The sequence below is a fragment of the Cupressus sempervirens genome, chromosome 3 (genome assembly GCF_028749045.1).
Source record: "Cupressus sempervirens isolate cs-2001-9-10 chromosome 3, ASM2874904v1, whole genome shotgun sequence".
NCBI classification, from domain to species: Eukaryota; Viridiplantae; Streptophyta; class Pinopsida; order Cupressales; family Cupressaceae; genus Cupressus; species Cupressus sempervirens.
In genome coordinates, this window is record NC_143120.1 from 455,592,186 (window position 1) to 455,611,199 (window position 19,014).

The 19,014-nt window shown below is 39.5% G+C and overlaps 1 protein-coding gene across 1 annotated transcript in view; it reads right to left on the minus strand.

Moving 5' to 3' along the window:
• Positions 1-6,530: 6,530 nt before the first annotated feature.
• Positions 6,531-19,014, minus strand: part of LOC149567048 (uncharacterized) — a 60,224-nt gene continuing 47,740 nt past the window's right edge. The window contains exons 2-5 of the mRNA XM_089816597.1: positions 7,260-7,325; positions 7,082-7,171; positions 6,916-6,981; positions 6,531-6,829 (exon numbers count right to left, since the gene is read on the minus strand). Coding sequence (XP_089672723.1) covers positions 6,689-6,829; positions 6,916-6,981; positions 7,082-7,171; positions 7,260-7,325 — 363 coding nt within the window. The 3' untranslated portion in view covers positions 6,531-6,688. The remainder of the gene's footprint in view (positions 6,830-6,915; positions 6,982-7,081; positions 7,172-7,259; positions 7,326-19,014) is intronic.

A 19,014-nucleotide genomic window follows, 5' to 3' on the forward strand; every position in this document is an offset into this window, starting at 1 on the left:
ACTTGAGAGAGAGAGATCTAGTAGGTGGTAGGAGAGGGAAAGGGAGAGAGATAGGGGGGATGGGAGTGTGCGTGACAGATGTAGAGAGTAGGGGATGGGAGAGAAGAGAGTGGGGGGATAAGAGTGTGTGTTTCTGTGAAAGAGAGAGAGTAGGGGATGGGAGAGAGTGTGAGAGAGAGTAGGGGGTGGCAGAGAGAGAGTACGAGATGGGAGAGACATAGTGAAAGGATGGGAGAGATAGAGTGAAAGGATGGGAGAGAGTGAGAGAGAGAGTAGGGGGCAGCAGAGAGAGAGAGAGAATGGGATGGGAGAGACAGAGTGAAAGGATGGGAGAGAGTGTGAGAGAGAGTAGGGGATGGGAGAGAGTATGAGAGAGAGTTGGGAATGGGAGAGAGAGAGAGAGTAAGAGTAGGGGATGGGAGAGAGAGAGTAGAGAGGGAGAGAGAGAACTTGAGAGAGAGAAATAGTAGGTGACCTGGGAGAGGGAGTGGGAGAGGAGGAGAGAGAGGGATGGGAGTGCGTGTGACAAATCTAGAGAGTAGGGGATGGGAGAGAAGAGAGAGGGGGGATGGGAGTGTGAGTGTGATTGTGTGTTTGTGAAAGAGAGAGAGTAGGGGATAGGAGAGAGTGTGAGAGTGTGAGAGAGAGTAGGGGGTGGCAAAGAGAGAGTACGAGATGGGAGAGACAGAGTGAAAGGATGGGAGAGAGTGTGAGAGAGAGTAGGGGATGGGAGAGAGTGTGAGAGAGAGTTGGGAATGGGAGAGAGAGAGAGTAAGAGTAGGGGATGGGAGAGAGAGAGTAGAGAGGGAGAGAGAGAACTTGAGAGAGAGAGAAATAGTAGGTGACCTGGGAGAGGGAGTGGGAGAGGAGGAGAGAGAGGGATGGGAGTGCGTGTGACAAATCTAGAGAGTAGGGGATGGGAGAGAAGAGAGAGGGGGGATGGGAGTGTGAGTGTGTGTGTGTGTGTCTATGAAAGAGAGAGAGTAGGGGATAGGAGAGAGTGTGAGAGTGTGAGAGAGAGTAGGGGGTGGCAAAGAGAGAGTACGAGATGGGAGAGACAGAGTGAAAGGATGGGAGAGAGTGTGAGAGAGAGTAGGGGATGGGAGAGAGTGTAAGAGAGAGTTGGGAATGGGAGAGAGAGAGAGTAAGAGTAGGGGATGGGAGAGAGAGAGTAGAGAGGGAGAGAGAGAACTTGAGAGAGAGAAATAGTAGGTGACCTAGGAGAGGGAGTGGGAGAGGAGGAGAGAGAGGGATGGGAGTGCCTGTGACAAATCTAGAGAGTAGGGGATGGGAGAGAAGAGAGAGGGGGGATGGGAGTGTGAGTGTGTGTGTGTGTGTCTATGAAAGAGAGAGAGTAGGGGATATGAGAGAGTGTGAGAGTGTGAGAGAGAGTAGGGGTGGCAAAGAGAGAGTACGAGATGGGAGAGACAGAGTGAAAGGATGGGAAAGAGTGTGAGAGAGAGAGTAGGAGGTGACAGAGAGAGAGTACGAGATGAGAGAGACAGAGTGAAAGGATGAGAGAGAGTGTCAGAGAGAGTAGGGGATGGGAGAGAGTGTGAGAGAGAGTTGGGGATTGGAGAGAGAGAGAGAGAGAGTAAGAGTAGGGGATGGGAGAGAGAGAGAGAGAGAGTAGAGAGGGAGAGAGAGAACTTGAGAGAGAGAGAGATAGTAGGTGGTGGGAGAGGAGGAGATAGAGGGATGGGAGTGCGTGTGAGCGATCTAGAGAGTAAGGGATGGGAGAGGGGAGAGAGAGAGGGGGATGGGAGTGTGTATTTGCAAAAGAGAGAGTTTAGGGGATGGGAGAGGGGAGAGAGAGTAGCGGATGGGAGTGTGTGTAAGAGAGAGTAGGGGATGGGAGAGAGTGTGAGAGAGAGTAGGAGGTGGCAGAGAGAGAGAGAGTAAGAAGTGGGAGAGGGAGGATGGGAGTGTGTGTGAGAGATGTAAAGAGTAAAGGATGGGAGAGGGGAGAGAGAGAGAGTAGGGAGGGTGGAGAGTGATGTGTTCTAATATAGTGCGTACGCGCTATAGCGCGTACGCACAATGTGAAATCACCTAAAAAAGGTCAAAAAGAAACTTTGGGGCCCGTTTCATTCATTCTCTACTTTTGTTCTGTTCTGCACTCTGTTATCCCGAACCTAATCCTATCCCCTTTAGTGCTCGAACGTTCTCAGGCACGCCAATTCAGAATGTCCCCAAGGGTCACTAAATGCCATAGGGCTGTGATATTTGACGGGGCATATCTTAGAGCTTGTGCGAGGTATGGATGCAATTCTAGTTCCTACAGGACCGTGTTGCGGAGACCTACAATAACCTCTCTCACTTTTTGGAGATCATATTCTATTTTCATTTTACAATGCCATCTCGGGTGATGCTGAAACTTGCAGTGTGGACCAGTTCAAAGTTGCCAACTGCCAAATATCTCTCACCTTTCGTCATGGGATCAAACTATCTACTTCGTTAGCTCCGGGTGGCCGGGTAAAACCTATCCCCAACCTTGTCTTGTCCCCTTCAGTGCTTGAATGTTCTCAGGCACGCCAATCCGGAATATCCCCAAGGGTCACTAAATGCCATAGGGCTGCGATCTTTGACAGGGCATATCTCAGAGCTTGTGCGAGGTATGGATGCGATTCTAGTTCCTACAAGACCGTGTTGCGGAGACCTACAATAACCTCTCTCACTTTTTGGAGATCACATTCTATTTTTATTTTACAACACCATCTCGGGTGATGCTGAAACTTGTAGTGTGGGCCAGTTCAAAGTTGCCAACTGCCAAATCTCTCTCACCTTTTGTCGTGGGATCAAACTATCTGCTCCGTTAGCTCCGAGTGGCCGGGTAAACCCTATCCCCAACCTTGTCCTATCCCCTTTAGTGCTTGAACGTTCTCAGGCACGCCAATCCAGAATGTCCCCAAGGGTCACTAAATGCCACAGGGCTGCGATCTTTGACGAGACATATCTTGGAGCTCGTGTGAGGTATGGATGCGATTCTAGTTCCTATAGGACCGTGTTGTGGAGACCTACAATAACCTCTCTCTCTTTTTGGAGATCACATTCTGTTTTCATTTTACAACACCATCTCGAGTGATGCTGAAACTTGTAGTGTTGGCCAGTACAAAGTTGCCAATTGCCAAATCTCTCTCATCTTTCGTCGTGGGATCAAACTGTCTGCTCCATTAGCTCCAGGTGGCTGGGTAAAACCTATCCCCAACCTTGTCTTGTCCCCTTCAATGCTTGAATGTTCTCAGGCACGCCGAACCAGAATGTCCCTAAGGGTCACTAAATGCCACAGGGCTGCGATATTTGACGGGGCATATCTCAGAGCTCGTGCAAGATATGGATGAGATTCCAATTCCTACAGGACTGTGTTGCAGAGACATACAATAAAATCTCTCACTTTTTGGAGATCACATTCTGTTTTCATTCTACAATGCCATCTCGGGTGATGCTGAAACTTGTAGTGTTGGCCAGTACAAAGTTGCCAACTGTCAAATCTCTCTCATCTTTCGTCGTGGGATCAAACTGTCTACTCCATTAGCTTCGAGTGGCCGAGTAAACCTTATCCCCAACCTCTTCCTGTCTGCTTCAGTGCTCGAACATTCTCAAGCACGCTGAACCAGAATGTCCCTAAGGGTCACTAAATGCCACAGGGCTATGATCTTTGACAGGGCATATCTCGGAGCTTGTACGAGGTAAGGATGCGATTCTAGTTCCTACAGGACCGTGTTACAGAGACCTACAATAACCTCTCTCACTTTTTGGAGATCACACTTCATTTTTTTTTACAATGCCATCTCGGGTGATGTTGAAACTTGTAGTGTGGGCCAATTCAAAGTTGCCAACTGCTAAATCTCTCTCACCTTTCTTCGTGGGATCGAACTATCTGCTATGTTAGCTCTGAGTGGCTGGGTAAATCCTATCCCCAACCTCATCCTATCCCCTTTAGTGCTCGAACGTTCTCAGGCACGCCAATCCGGAATGTCCCCAAGGGTCACTAAATGCCATAGGGCTGCAATCTTTGATGGGGCATATCTCAGAGCTTGTGCAAGGTATGGATGCGATTATAGTTCCTACAGGACTGTGTTGTAGAGACCTACAATAACCTCTCTCGCTTTTTGGAGATCAAATTCTGTTTTCATTTTACAACGCCATCTCGAGTGATGCTGAAACTTGCAGTGTGGGCCAGTTCAAAGTTGCCAACTGCCAAATCTCTCTCACCTTTCGTCGTGGGATCGAAATGTCTACTCCGTTAGCTCTGGGTGGCCGGGTAAACCCTATCCCCAACCTCATCCTATCCCCTTCAGTGCTCGAACGTTCTCAGGCACGCCAATCCGAAATGTCCCCAAGGGTCACTAAATGCCATAGGGCTGCGATCTTTGATGGGGCATATCTCGGAGCTCGTGTGAGGTATGGATGGGATTCTAGTTCCTATAGGATTGTATTGTAGAGACCTACAATAACCTCTCTCACTTTTTGGAGATCACATTCCATTTTCATTCTACAATGCCATCTCGAGTGATGCTGAAACTTGTAGTGTTGGCCAGTACAAAGTTGCCAACTGCCAAATCTCTCTCATCTTTCGTCATGGGATCAAACTGTCTGCTCCATTAGCTCTAGGTGGCCAGGTAAACCCTATCTCCAACCTCTTCCTATCCCCTTCAGTGCTCAAACGTTCTCAGGCACGCTGAACCAAAATGTCCCTAAGGGTCACTAAATGCCACAGGGCTGCGATCTTTGACGGGGCATATCTATGGGCTGTCAATACTTCGACTATACTTTAAGTCAACGATTATCAATATGTGAAAAAATGGAACTCGTTGTATTTTGAAGTACTGAGAAGATGGCCTTGCCCTTCCCCGGGAGTTTTAGAAATGGGAGACATTAGGTAAGAGAGTGAAAATGTTACTATCACTTAAACGCACATGACGCAATTGGAAATGCAAATTTTGATGGTAATCATTTTTTGATAAGGGAGAGACTAGGGATGATCATTGTTACTATCTCTTTAGTAGTGGAATTTTGTTTTCTCTTGAATTTGGTGGTGGGGGATCAGTGGTAAGACTCCTTGGATATTCCTTCTTATGATGTTAGTGACAAGTGATGCTCTTTGAAAACACTTGTACAATCTTTTTTAAATTATTAGATAAAAATAAAGAATTGTAAGTATTAAACATGATTAGCCTTTAGTTCCTAGAAGATCTTTATTTCCCCATCAATGCATTTAGAAAGTTAAGTTTGAAGAAGATCATAAATAGAAAAAATTAGAGAAGCGATTTAAACATTTATATTGATTGGAAACATGTGAGTCTTGAGTTTCCTCTACCTTTTAAAGAACGTTCCTTAGCTAGCAGACCTAATTCCACATTCCATAAGACTGTCATTGCGCTAAAGATTTAGGAAACCAACTACTCTAAGATAAAGCTTCCCGGTCAATAATAATCTAGCCTATTGAGGTACATAATACTTCTCAATTAAACTTGTGTTAATTCAGTATTAATTTTGTAATTAACTACAATTTCAGTATCTGTGTACAGGGGGTGACTGAGAAAACTATTTGAGGTCCAATTTGAAAATATATTTGTAAGGATCTCGACCAAGGTTCACAACTTTGATGATTAATACATTCATTCAGGCCAGAACCTCACTACAAAAAAATAATATATAAAAAAGGTAGTGAATAACGTCATGTCTAGACCCAAATCAACCAATGAAAGTCAAATTAGCATAATGTGGAACAACAATATATGCATTGAGTGGGTTGTCATAAAAAAGCTTCATAATAAAATTCATGTCTAGAATTTAAAGACCTTAAAGAACATTTATGCTTGTAACACAAATGGCCATTCAAAACTGAATATGATTACAATATGTGAAATAGAATTACAAGAACTTGTAATGCTCTTGTGAACATCGTGTTAATTCTTGTAAGAATCCCTAAGATGCTTGTTATACTCAAAATTTTGTTGAAATTGAATTAATTTTTATCCTGTCGGTTAATTGGCTTAGGGTGATATATGCTTCTTGGATGGAATAATGAGTTCATGATTAACTATGTATTAAGATTCATAGCATCTTCTAGTTATTTGCAAAGGAAATTTATAAATTACTTGCTAATGTCATATGGCTTGCTTGAGAAAGATGCTTGTGTTCTTATTGATGGGTACTAATGACTATCCACATTTAGTTCTTTAATATCCTATTTGACAAGCTTTCCATAGACATTTCTTTGCCATACTAAGTATTTTTGAAAACATATTTGAGTAGGACTATAGTAGATACTACCAGAAACAGCTTCTTTGCAGTTTTTGAGAAATACTAATAAAGCAAAAAAGAACATCTACTAGTTGGTAGACATAATGGCAACTCTCTAGCAATTGAATTTAATTTCATACATGCACATATCTAATTTAATGTCATACACGAACATATCTAATTTAACGTCATACATGAACAAACATATAATATAAAATGATAACCAATAATGTCATATACATTAACAAACACATAATATATTATGATAACCAATAATGCTGTATATGAACAAACATATCATATATTAACCAATAATGTCATACATCAAATATAGAATGTCATATGTACATCAAATGTGTATCGAATATGTCTCTCAGATGCTTATATATATACATGGGGAAGGAAACAAGTCTCTATATATATGTATCAAATATCTCAACTACATCTTTTCCTTCCCACGAGGGGAAGGAAACAAGTCTCTTGACGTCCTCTGCCGTCGTGTGGAGGGAGACAGTGGAGATGACGGGGCCTTCCTGACACTCTCACTTGACCTCTTGTTGAGGCTCTTCTCCAGGTCCAACTAATACAAAGAAAGTAGAAATGAATCAATATTTATTATACGTTGAAATCAAATATATGTACTCATAAAATCAATTATTTTCTTACCGCCAACAAATAGTCACTCTGTAAGTCCACCTCAAATGCTCGTGGACGATCAGGCGTGACAAGACCCTAAAACAATTCAATAAATATAATCACTTATAAATAACATTAGAAATTTTGAGATTAACTATTATAAACAACAACTAAAATGAAGAAAATTCTTTCATACCTCCGTCAGTGGCTGTGAGCTAGCCACAGCTGCGGCCACTCCACTATCAACAGACTGTCGCAGATGAGGAGGTGTGTCCGACATCATGAGCTGCACGTCATACAATACATGTTATATCTAACATGAAACATGGAATAAATATAATCAAATGAATTAAATTAACATGAAACAATTGTACCTGTGTGAAGCTCGTATGATGTCTCTGCTCTGCATCTATGGTAAAGGTTGAGGGTCCTGTGGAGAACTAATGCACATGCATATTTTTTTTGGTCAATCCTTAATATGATTACGTAATAAATATATGTATTAATTAAAATGATTAAATTGATACATACCTCAGGACTCGTCGAAGGGACAAAAAATGGGCCTGGAGGATCACTGCTAGGCCCAGGAACACTTTGACCCTAAATTTTGAACAATGTCAATAAATCCTAATTAATTAATCATTCACTATACGTATGAAATGTGATCAAATTAGTAATTTACCTGTGTGTCAATGCCAAATGTCTCATTCAGGAACTGATCGGTGACAAGCCCATCATCTGCACCATCTCCGACATGAGTGCCAAATGTGCATAGGGATCCACATGAAGTGCACATGTGACCACGACGTATAGAAGGCTCCCCCTCAACTAATGGGCTCGTGGAATGGATGAGGGTCTGTGTCAAAGCATTAATGGTCCCTGGAGTGCTGGCATCTACATGTTCCTTCACAACTAAAGGAATAATCACATGCTCATGTTGTGGATGGACCACGGGTGCCCTAACTACATTAGGGTCACGACGTGCTCCGGGCCTCTCAAATGATGACCCCCCACCTCTACCCTGGGAGTCTAACATATCAAAATAATTGGGGATCTCCCCAAGGACAAACTCACAATATAATTTCTTCAAAAAATATATGGGGACCTCGTGATTGTTGCAAGGAGGGGCATCAAAAACCATCCACCATCTATCCCAAAAATTATTTCTAATAGCATCATGTATGCACCAATGGATGGGGAATCATTTAGTACCCTCTCTAACAGTATTTTGCTCACCAGGTTTTCTAAATAATGCACATATACTACTTTTTGGTATTTCCTTTTTTTTAACATCTTCATATGACAATTTATTTGCATAAAATCTTTTTTGTTCATCCCTCTTAGCCCGCCAAATATCTAACTGACCACTAACTGAGGCTATCTGAGTGTTAATGGATTCGAGGGATGATGCCAATTGAGCCCTCATTGGATTGGTTTGTTTGGATTCTTTCAACTGAGCAATGATTCCTTCTAATTTAGTTTTGCCTCTATCTATTTCATTTCTTAGATTTTCTTGTGTGCTTGGTGGAGGTCTTGCAATTGGTTCGGGTTGTGGAATTTGTTCTTCTTGAGGAGGGTTTTGGTTTTGGGGTTCTTGAGGGTTTTGATGTTCTTGTGGATTTTTTGGTTGATTATGAACATTTCCTGATAAAAAATCAATTGAAATTCAAATAAATAAACAAATCTAAATAAAATTTATAAAAACCCTACAAAAGAATATAAAAAACTTACAAAACAATATGAAAAATATATCAAACAATGCAAAGTTAGGTTTATATCACTTACGGTGTCGTCGTGGGTGCACTTGTGGTCTTGGATTTTGTCGACGAGGAGGCATTTTGGCAAATGGTGGTGCAAATGTTGAGTCTTCAACTCGCGTACGCGCTGCTCGCTGTAGGAGTAAAAGAAAATGGTAATGAAAATGATGGGTTGCGGGTTTGCAGCCCATCATACATACTTTTTATTTTTTATAAAGCGCGTACGCGCTGTTTAAAATAGGAAAAAAAAAAATTTTTGTCACCTTTTTGGCACCACAACTCGGTGCATATGCCCTCAAGGTAAGTCATATTTTCTAATACATTTATAAAATTGTATATACTTTTTATTATATTATTTCATAAGATATTAAAAAGATCATTTTTTAATGATTGTAGTACATCCTACCACTATCCCTCCCACACTAGTTTGACAACAATATTAAACAAGTTATATATGATCTTGAAAAATACATGAGGTAAAAAGTGTTCCAACATAGATTTGTTGTATATATATTATATTTATGACTTGCTTTACTTTTTATCTAATTTATTGTATAATTTTATCTAAAATATCGTTCATATGTTCTTGCACGTTGAATCTTTTTTAGGTGGTTATCATCTAAAGAAAATGATAAGAAAAAATATAAAATATTGTTGAAAACATATTGATACAAGTATGAGAATGTGTTAATGTGTTTCAATCATTATCTTGTCATTGATGTCAAACTTGCTACTTGTTGGTAAAACAACTACTTAAGTTGATTTGAGTACTATCATTTGTTTGATTGATGAAGAGGATTTGATCAAATGATATAACAAAAACACTTAGAGAAAATGTTGAGTTATGGTATAAAGAGGAGTACAAAGATCAATTAAGACAATGATGATATAGTGCATTGATTATCTACTTAAGATTGCAAAGGTTAGATACACTAACAAAGTCTAGAAGAACAAGTAAGAAGAATTGAGTTTTTCAAGCTTGACCAAGTGGACAGTAGGTGCTGAGAAAAGTTAGTGCAAGCTAAGAAGAAAATCAGTTGGACCCTAGCAGAGTTAAAGTTGAGTGTATACCAAATGATAAAATGTATGTTGAGTAAAGTTTAGTTGATATCAAGCGTCAGTAAACTTTAGTGGTTACCGAGTGATCTAGTTGAAAACAAGTGGAAGAACAATATGGAAGCCAAGTGACAACATATTGATTTTGAGTGCTAGTAGTCATGTTAAATCATGGATTTGATGGATCTAAGCTGATTATTTTATTTTCTTGAATTTTGTGAAGCTTGTGGAAGATAACTATGATGAGTTGGTGGCACAGACTTCATGGTAAATTATTTTGAGGAGAACTCAAAGAGGATTGAAAAATTTTCTAGAAAGGACTAAAATGAAAAGATGGGTAAATTCATTGAATCCTACCTAGTCCTACTTAACCCTAAAATAGATTATAGAGGATGAATGACAAAAGATCTTAATTTTCTATTTATAGAGATAGCTGGTCGGAAGCATGGTTGAAAAATATTTGAGAACCTAAGTTAGACAAGAGGTCTAATGTATTGCTTCATTTAGAGACCAAACAAAAGATACTGCTATTGACAAGCAAATAAAGAATGCTTAAGAGTATGAATGCTTGAAGGGTGAACAAGCTATCAGAGCTAAAGTGTGTGAAAGCCAAGTAGAATGGAAGACTAAAAAAATATTTGTAATCTACTAGTGAGTTGTAATTTGTTATCAGATCAAGCCTTACTGTTACTTTCTAATCATTGAACCAATCTAGGGTAAATCCTTTGGATTAAGGTTGACCTAATAATCATTTGCAAATCCTTTAATTGGGTGATATTCCAAGTGAATGATCAAAAGTCCTCTAACAAGGCTCACTCCTAATAGGGTGATTGAAATCATCTAACCAAATCACATTTAACAATGTGTATTGTAACCTTTAACAAGGTTGGCCTTTCACAAGGTATCACTTCAGAATAGTGAGAATGAGTAGCATGTTACTGGTGGTTTTTTTCAAATTGAGTTTTCACATAATTATTGTGTCAAATGTGTTACTAAATCTATTATGTTTCATGCTTACATTTCTGCAAAGTTGATTTGATAGTAACCTACAAAGTTTAAGTGATTGTATGATCTAATGGATGCATGCATGAATATGTTTTATGAATATGGGTTCACTAAGCTGTGAAAAGTTATATGTGCATCTGGACTTTGGATAACTGATGCACCCCCCTAGTTATTCTAAAGAATTCCAACATATATTGAAAGAGAAAAAATGACAACTTATGTGTGAAATGAAAAAGTTTCTACCTTCAACTTTTTTGATTCTCAAGAACACTATCTCATACATCAAGTCGAAGAGATTAAATTATATGGACTTGTACAAACCAGGTCATTGTGGATGGTTGAGAGAAATTTGAAATTTATGAAGTGCTTGATTCAATAAAAAGCACATCTTGAGGGTTTGATGGTAGAGAGATATACAGTATACTAGACCATGGTGTACATTAGTGAATATCTTCCCAAGTTTGCATCAAAGATCCATGTAGATTGCATTTGAGATCTCAAATTCATTAACAAATTTAAAGGGGGGTACTTGATGGGGAAAGGTAGATTGAGGAAAGCGAGAGGTAATTATAAAATGTTATGTAGTTAATTAATTCTTATCCATCATCAATATAAGTTGTTTCTAATTGGTCTAGTTGTTTTTTTTAGAGGTGGTCGTGATTGGGATGCACTACATTTTTATACTGCAAACAACCTTGGTTGGATGATGATATGGATTCAACAATCTCAAGAAAATAATTGTTCATTAATGTGGGATAATGTTGCATCATTGGTTAAAGAAGCTCATCATAACTGAGATTCCAATGTTACATCAATGATATTTAATCTAGTATATGGCTTAAGTGATAGAAAGGTATGTATAAGATTACTAATCATGACCCATAATTTTAATATCAACTCACAGATCAATGCAAATAATCTTGACATATTTGATTAATTATAGATCAAACATCATAAAGCTATGTACTACTGTGGCCATAAATTTTGCATAAAAAAGTTAGATGAAACAAAGAAAACTTGTGATTTTGGGATAAGTGTAGTCTTTGAGGTCACCAATATTTCATCTAGAAATGACATACATCCACAACAATCTAAAAATTCATACTATGGCATTTTGGCTGATATACTTGAGTATGAATTTAATTGATTCAAATCAATTCTATTTTTCATCAAATGATACAGGCTATGATTGAATTGAAATAATCTTGATAGGACTGTTATTGAATATGATAGTGGATTTACAATGATTAATACAAGGTCATTTGAGCCAATTGGAGATGAGCCCTATGTTCTTCCAAGCCAATGTGAGCAAGTGTTTCACTTTGACGTTCCACATACATTAGATTGGTCATTAGTTGTTAGACATGATCCGAGATAAAGGCTGATAAATATAATGTGATGAAAGAAGAAGATACTAAAGAATTAGAAGATGAAGTAAATGGTGATCACATATGATTGTTAATGATGAAGAAGATGATGATTATTCTGGTGATGTTAACGATGATGATGATCATGATCAAGGCGATGATAGTCATGATAATGGTGATGAAGATGATGATGATGGTGATGAAGATGGTGGTGATGATGATGATGATCAAAGTGACAAGTGTATATACTAATATGTTAGCAAGAAACACTAATCTATTAAGAGAACAAAGCATTAACTAACAACACTAATATAACCTTTAAGAGAGACAAAGAGGAAACAAACTCAAATGAGAATGTGAGCCATTAAGGGGCTCTCTCAATGAGATTATTCTCTTGATTTGGGGATGAGTCTTGGATGTGGGATGTATGCTCAAGATACTCAAACTATGCTTCAATGGAGATGGAAAATGGCAAATTGGTAGCTTTGTGAGCTCTCAATTTGGCATTATAAGAGTATGGTTAAGGGCTTTGGCTTCTCAAACTAGCATCATAACTTTAACTCAAGGATTGTGATTGTAATGGCTTGGGAGGGGATCCAATTTATAGGCTAAGGGCTTGAGGGTTTGAGGGCTAAGATGCAAGGATGGGGAAATGGTTAAGGAGGGCTAGGATTGCATGAGAGGAGAGTACATGGATTGTGCTTCCTTACAACCAATCAGGGAGTGACACATGTCATAGGGTGAGTGGATGGAGGAAAGGGCAAGGATGAGTCGACAAAGGAGGCTCAAGGCCTTAAAGACTCTCATAAATGGCTTGTACGAGTCTTTATGGCTTTGTAAGAGCATTCATGGTTGGGTGGTTAGGATATTTTGGAGGGAGTTGAGATTGTTGGCTTTGCTTGGCTTAGGAAAGTCTTAAGCTTTCTTAGGGAATGTGACAAGGTTAGGGGTGGGATTAGAGGTGATTTAGGATTATACTAAGCTTGTTAGAGATATGCAAGTGGATGGCATTTAATGAGGGTGGGTGAGTTAGTGGCTAAGCTCGGTTAGTATGGGTGGATAGGGTGGATTAGGCTAAAAAGGGGGTTTAAGGATAGGCTTAGGGTTATGATAAATAAAGTTTATTTATCTCATAGGTTTGGTTTGAGGAGGTATTTATTAAAACATTTTTAATAAATATGAGAATTAATATTTAACCTTAGTTAAATATTTTGAGTTGAGATTAGGGGTAGAAAATGATGGGATTAGCCTTTAATCGAAATTAAAGAAGGATTAGAAGATTTTGGAAGAGGTTAGTGATCTTAAGGAAATTGGCCAAGTTTTGGACAAAAAATAAATTAAATATTTATTTTAGAATTTTTGGTCAATTTATTAATTAAATAATTAATAAATAAGAAAATAATGTTTAAATAAGATTTAAACATTTTTGGGAGGAATTCCTTAATTAAATATTTTTAATTAAGAAAAGGGGATTTAATGGCATAAAAATTAATTAATTAATTAATTAATAAATGATGATGTCATCAGAAACTTTTTCAAAAAATAAAAATACTTTATTTTCTAAAGGATTTTAGATGTCTACATTTTGCCCCTCTTTGACATAGTGTTGAAACAACACTATTTCAAAGAAGTTCAGATATAAACAACATGGAGATGACTTTATGGAGCAACACAGCTGTCCCAGTCTTGGATAAGAAGGAGAGACTAGACTATGAGATGCCCTCTCAAGAAGGTGGCAGGGAGAGAAAATGAGACTCGATGGCTTCTTGAAAAATACAAGAATCCGAGATGAGCAAGGAGACTCAGATTGGCAAAGAGAAGGGGCTGAATTAGCTCAAACTCTCACTACGGGAGAATGATAAAGGAGAATCAGAGGCACAAGAGGAAGCAAGCTTAAGACTTTGGGGAAGGTGGAGGATGAAGGAGCAGAGCACTGTAAAAAAGAATCTAGGATAGGGAGAAGGGATGAGGGGATCATAAAGCTGATGCAACAAGATTTCAAAGAGTCAGATTGGCACAAGATGGGTTTCGGAGATCCCTAGGACTAGGATTTTGGATCTCAAAAGATGAGGCTTGGTGGATTGATTGGATTGGTGGATCCCTAAGACTAGGATTGTGGATCCCTAAAGCTAAGAGTGATGATTGATTCAAAGAGATACTGATGCATAAGTTGGGGTAGGAGAGATAGATGCTGGATATGGATGGGGGATAATGGAGATGAAGGGAATCCATTGAAGCTTATTGAGCAGGGGGATACTTCAAAGAGAAGTACCACCATGTAGTTGAGCACTAGATTTTCTATAGGACTGTTGGTTAATTGCCAAGGTTACCAAGAACATCAAGGCCTTTTCACCAACTGTCCAGAGGACTAACGAACTGACTCAAAACAAACATGCAAGGATTGCCCCAGCATCACACACGATTCCCAAAAGAAGTAGCATGGAACCGACACTGGGTAACCCACAAGCAAAAAAAAAAACAAAAAAAAGACCCGATCAAGACCTTACGCTCAGATTGCCCCATTTGCAGTATACCATGATATGAAAGATCGTGGCAACCTTGAAGAGGGAACAAAAGGATTGCTTGGAAAAGATATTTCAAGACCATAAAGGGAAGATTTTAAATCAAAAGAAAGCGAAAATCCAAAAGAGAATTTTTTGCCAATGAGATGGGTGGGACAAGGTACTAACAGACCAAGATCAGACATGAGGAAAGCTATATCCTACAAGGATCTATTGGAGAGCACCTAAGCTAATGGATCTGGATGAATGATGTGTTTGGCAAGCTGAACTAAGAAGGATAACACTTTGGTGACAGGAGATCTAGCTAAAGGATGCATTAGAATAGCTAACCAAGGGTTGTGCAATGTGTGCAAGATGTTGATCAAGGAGGAACTGACACGAAAGCTAGATAGATACAATGGTACTAAACTAAAGAGGATGTACAAGCTGACAGACTCAGATATGTTACAAATGTACAAGGGTTTTCATGTTTTGGTTTTTGTGAGATGGAAATGTTCGTGAAGGGTGGGATGTGTACAATAATTGATAGGTGGATAGGTAGATGGTTTACGAAAAGCGTAAGTGAAAATAGGGTTCTTTATGTGCATGTGATAGGATACAAGCTAGGATACAAGATTATTTACAAGCTGAAATATGGTACAAGCTTTGGACAAGATTCGGAATACAAGCTTATGCTACAAGGGGGGATACAAGATTTACAAGCTTTGGTACAAAATTTACAAGCTGAGGTACAAGATTTACAAGCTAAGGTACAAGATTTACAAGCTGTACAGGAGGTATTTACAAGCTTCATCAGATTTTGGATATTTGGTTGGAACACCAAAGGAACAAGCAGGTGTGTTATGGGATGGTGGGTGAATGGAAGAGGGATAGGATAGTGATAGATAATGGATTAGTCTTAGCACACAAGGCACCTAAATTACCAAATTTTTACCAAGGTACCTATCCAAGGTGCTTGAATTGCCAAGTTTTCATCATTGGACGCTTATTTCTCTTTACTATTTTTTTTGGTATTTTTCAAAAGCTGGGTATACCAAGGATCTTCAAGCATAGAACTTCTTGAGATGAATGATGTTAGTAGGATCATTTAAGAGTTCTCCTTCTGGTGTAGATAGCTGATAGGCTCTAGAGCCAAAGGATGCAGTGACAACATAAGGACCAAGCTAGGTAGGTTCAAACTTGCCTTTCTTTTCTTGATCCGCTTGGACTTTCATGTTTTCTTTGAGGACCATGTTGCCCGACTGAAAGTGTCATGGAAGCACCTTCTTATTGAAATTCCTTTTGAGATGAGTTTGATAGACTGTGAGATGATCATAGGCTTGTTGTCACTTCTCGTCTAAGAGATCTAGCTAGGTGAGCCGAGCTACTCTGTATTTTTTATCTGATATTTTCCCTTGCAAAGATATGTGCAAAGAGGGAAGTTCAACCTCTATGGGTAGTACTGCTTCGACACCATAGACTAGGGAGTATGGAGTTGTGCATGTGGATGTATGGAAGGAGGTTTGATAGGCCCATAGGGCTGGATTTATTTGTAGGTGCCAATCGCGGCCGAAATCATTGGCAACTTTCTTTAGGATTTTGAGGAGGGTTTTGTTAGTTGCCTCTTCCTGGCTGTTACCTTGTGGGAAATATGGGCTAGAAAAGTAGTGATGGATGTGGAGGGAAGTGCATAATTCTTCCATGTTGAGATTTTCAAAGTTACCTCCGTGGTTGGTGAAGATGGTGGATGGGATGCTAAAGCGATAAACAATGTGGTACAAGATGAACTTGGAGACCCGAACTCTTGTAGCTGAGACTAGGGGGACTACTTCCACCCATTTACTGAAATAGTCTATAGCTATTATTATCCATTTATGTCCATCAGATGAGAGAGGTGTGATAGTTCCAACTAGATCAAGGCCCCAACAAGTGAAAGGCCAAGGTGGTGCAATAGGTTGCAGATCCTATGCTAGAGCGTGCACAAGATTTCCATGCTGCTGACATGGGAGACACTTTCTGACAAAGTCACAGGAGTCTTCTTCAATGGTAGGCCAATAGTAACCTACTCTAAGGATTTTTCATGCTAGGACAATACCACTCGTGTGGGCATCGCAAATTCCAAAGTGTACTTTTCTTAACACCATCGCGGCCTCATTTTGGTCTAAACATCGAGAGAGAGTATCGTGATAACCCCGACGATATAGGGTATTGGCTATGATAACATAGCGGGATGATTTTTGGATGAGGTTTTGGCATTGGGTTTGTGTGAGGTGAGGAGATATGATACCATCGTTAAGGTAAGCATGAATCTCATGGTACCAAGGGGATTGGGGACCAACCAAGATACAAACACGATTTGAATCCTCATTCGCATAGGCGGGTGTGAGGAGCTGCTCGACTAAAAACTCATATTGTGTAGTTGCTTGGGGAATTTCCAAGAGCGAGCCGATAGTAGCCATAGCATCTGCTACTTTGTTCTACATTCGAGGCACTTGTGTAAACTGAAGCTTTGTAAAATGTTGGGTTAGCTAATCAACTAGCTCTTTGTAGGATAATAGATTTTCATCTTTGGTTTGATATTCATTGAGGACTTGCTTGATGATGAGCTAAGAATCGCCAAAGATTTGTAACTCAGTGATGTTCTATTCTACGGCTATCTTTAATCCTGCTATGAGAGCCTCATAATCAGCTATATTGTTGGTGCTAGAGAATTGTAGCTTAAAAGCTTTTGGAATGTAATCTCCTTGAGGTGTGACCAACAATATTCCTACCCCTAATCCATGAGATGTGTGTGAGCCATCAAAATAGAGTTTCCATGGGGGCTGTTCTTCAATTAGACAGATATGCTCATCTGGAAATTCTGTGATCAAAGGATATACATCTATTAGAGGTGCATTAGCTAGGTGATCTGCTATAGCTTGCCCTTTGATTTCCTTTCTGTCCACATACTGGATGTCAAATTTTCTAAGGAGCATAAACCATTTGGCCAAACAGCTTGTAAGTGTTGTTCTAGAGAGCATATGCTTGAGAGGGTCAATCTTGGAGACTTGTTAGATGGTATGACTTAGCATGTAGTGGTGAAGCTTTTGAGTTGAGAAAACAACTGCCAAACAAGATTTTTCTATAGGAGTATAATTAAGTTCATAACCAACTAGGGTTCCACTGATGTAGTAGATGGCTCTTTCTCTACTGTAGTCATCAAGCTATGCTAGAAGTGCCCTTAGAGCAGTAGGTGTTGCTGATATGTACAAGATTAAGGGACAACCAAGAACTGGTGGAACCAAGATAGGGGGATTGGCGAGATACTGCTTGAGCTGATTGAAGATGTGTTGACATAAAGGATCCCACTTGAAGTTTTCAATCTTCTTCAGTAAATGTGTAAATGGTGTACACTTATCTGCAAGCTGGGAGATGAAGCACTGAATGGATTGAAGCTTTCCCTGAAGAGTGCAAAGCTGTCACAGTGTCTGGGGAGGAGGCATGTCTAAGATAGCCTTGACCTTCTTGGGGTCGATCTCTATACCTCATTTAGAAACTATAAAGCCTAGAAGCTTTCCATATGTGACCCCAAAGACACATTTCTTGGGATTCAGCATGAGATGATATTTGGCTAACCTATCAAAGGCTTTCTCCAGGTTAGCAAGATGATCCATGAAGGTATGAGATTTGACCACATAATCCTCCAAAATGCTATGAACGAGATCATGAAAAATGGCTGTCATAGCTCTTTGATAGGTAGCCCCTGCATTCTTTAGGCCAAAAGGCATCATGTTGTAACAAAAGGTTCCCCAAGGGGTAGTGAATGTTGTCTTATGCTGATCCTCTTTTGCAATCTTGATTTGATTGTACCTGAAAAATCCATCCATGAGGGACAAAATTTCATGTCCAACTATAAGATCTACAATCATATCTATGTTGGGCAAGGGAAAATCATCTTTTGGACAAGCTTTGCTAAGATCTCTGAAATCAGTGTAGATTCGAATGTCACCAGAAGGTTTAGTGATGGGGACCATGTTGGAGATCCACTCTGAGTAGTCGATAGGCTGGATAACCTTAGCAGCTAATATTCTTTCTAATTCAACTTTGACCAATAATGCCACCTTGGGGTGCATTTTTGTAAGCTTTTGTCTGACGGGCTTGATCTTTGGATCGACTGCAAGATGATGAACTAAGAGCTTTGGATCAAGTCTTGGCATGTCTTGATATGACCATGCAAATTGGCGAATGTTCTCTCTTAAGACCTCAAAGAGGAGGTGAGCTTGGTCTTGTGATAGGGATGCAACAATGTGAACAAGTCTAGGGATCTCTGAAGAACCGATGTTGACTTCTCTAGTATCCTCAATTAGAATAGAAGACACCTCTGGTCAATTATCTTGAGGAGGCAATGCTAAATCCTCATGTTCTACTTGTGGCTCTAAATTTTCTTGCTAAAGGGCTCTCTTC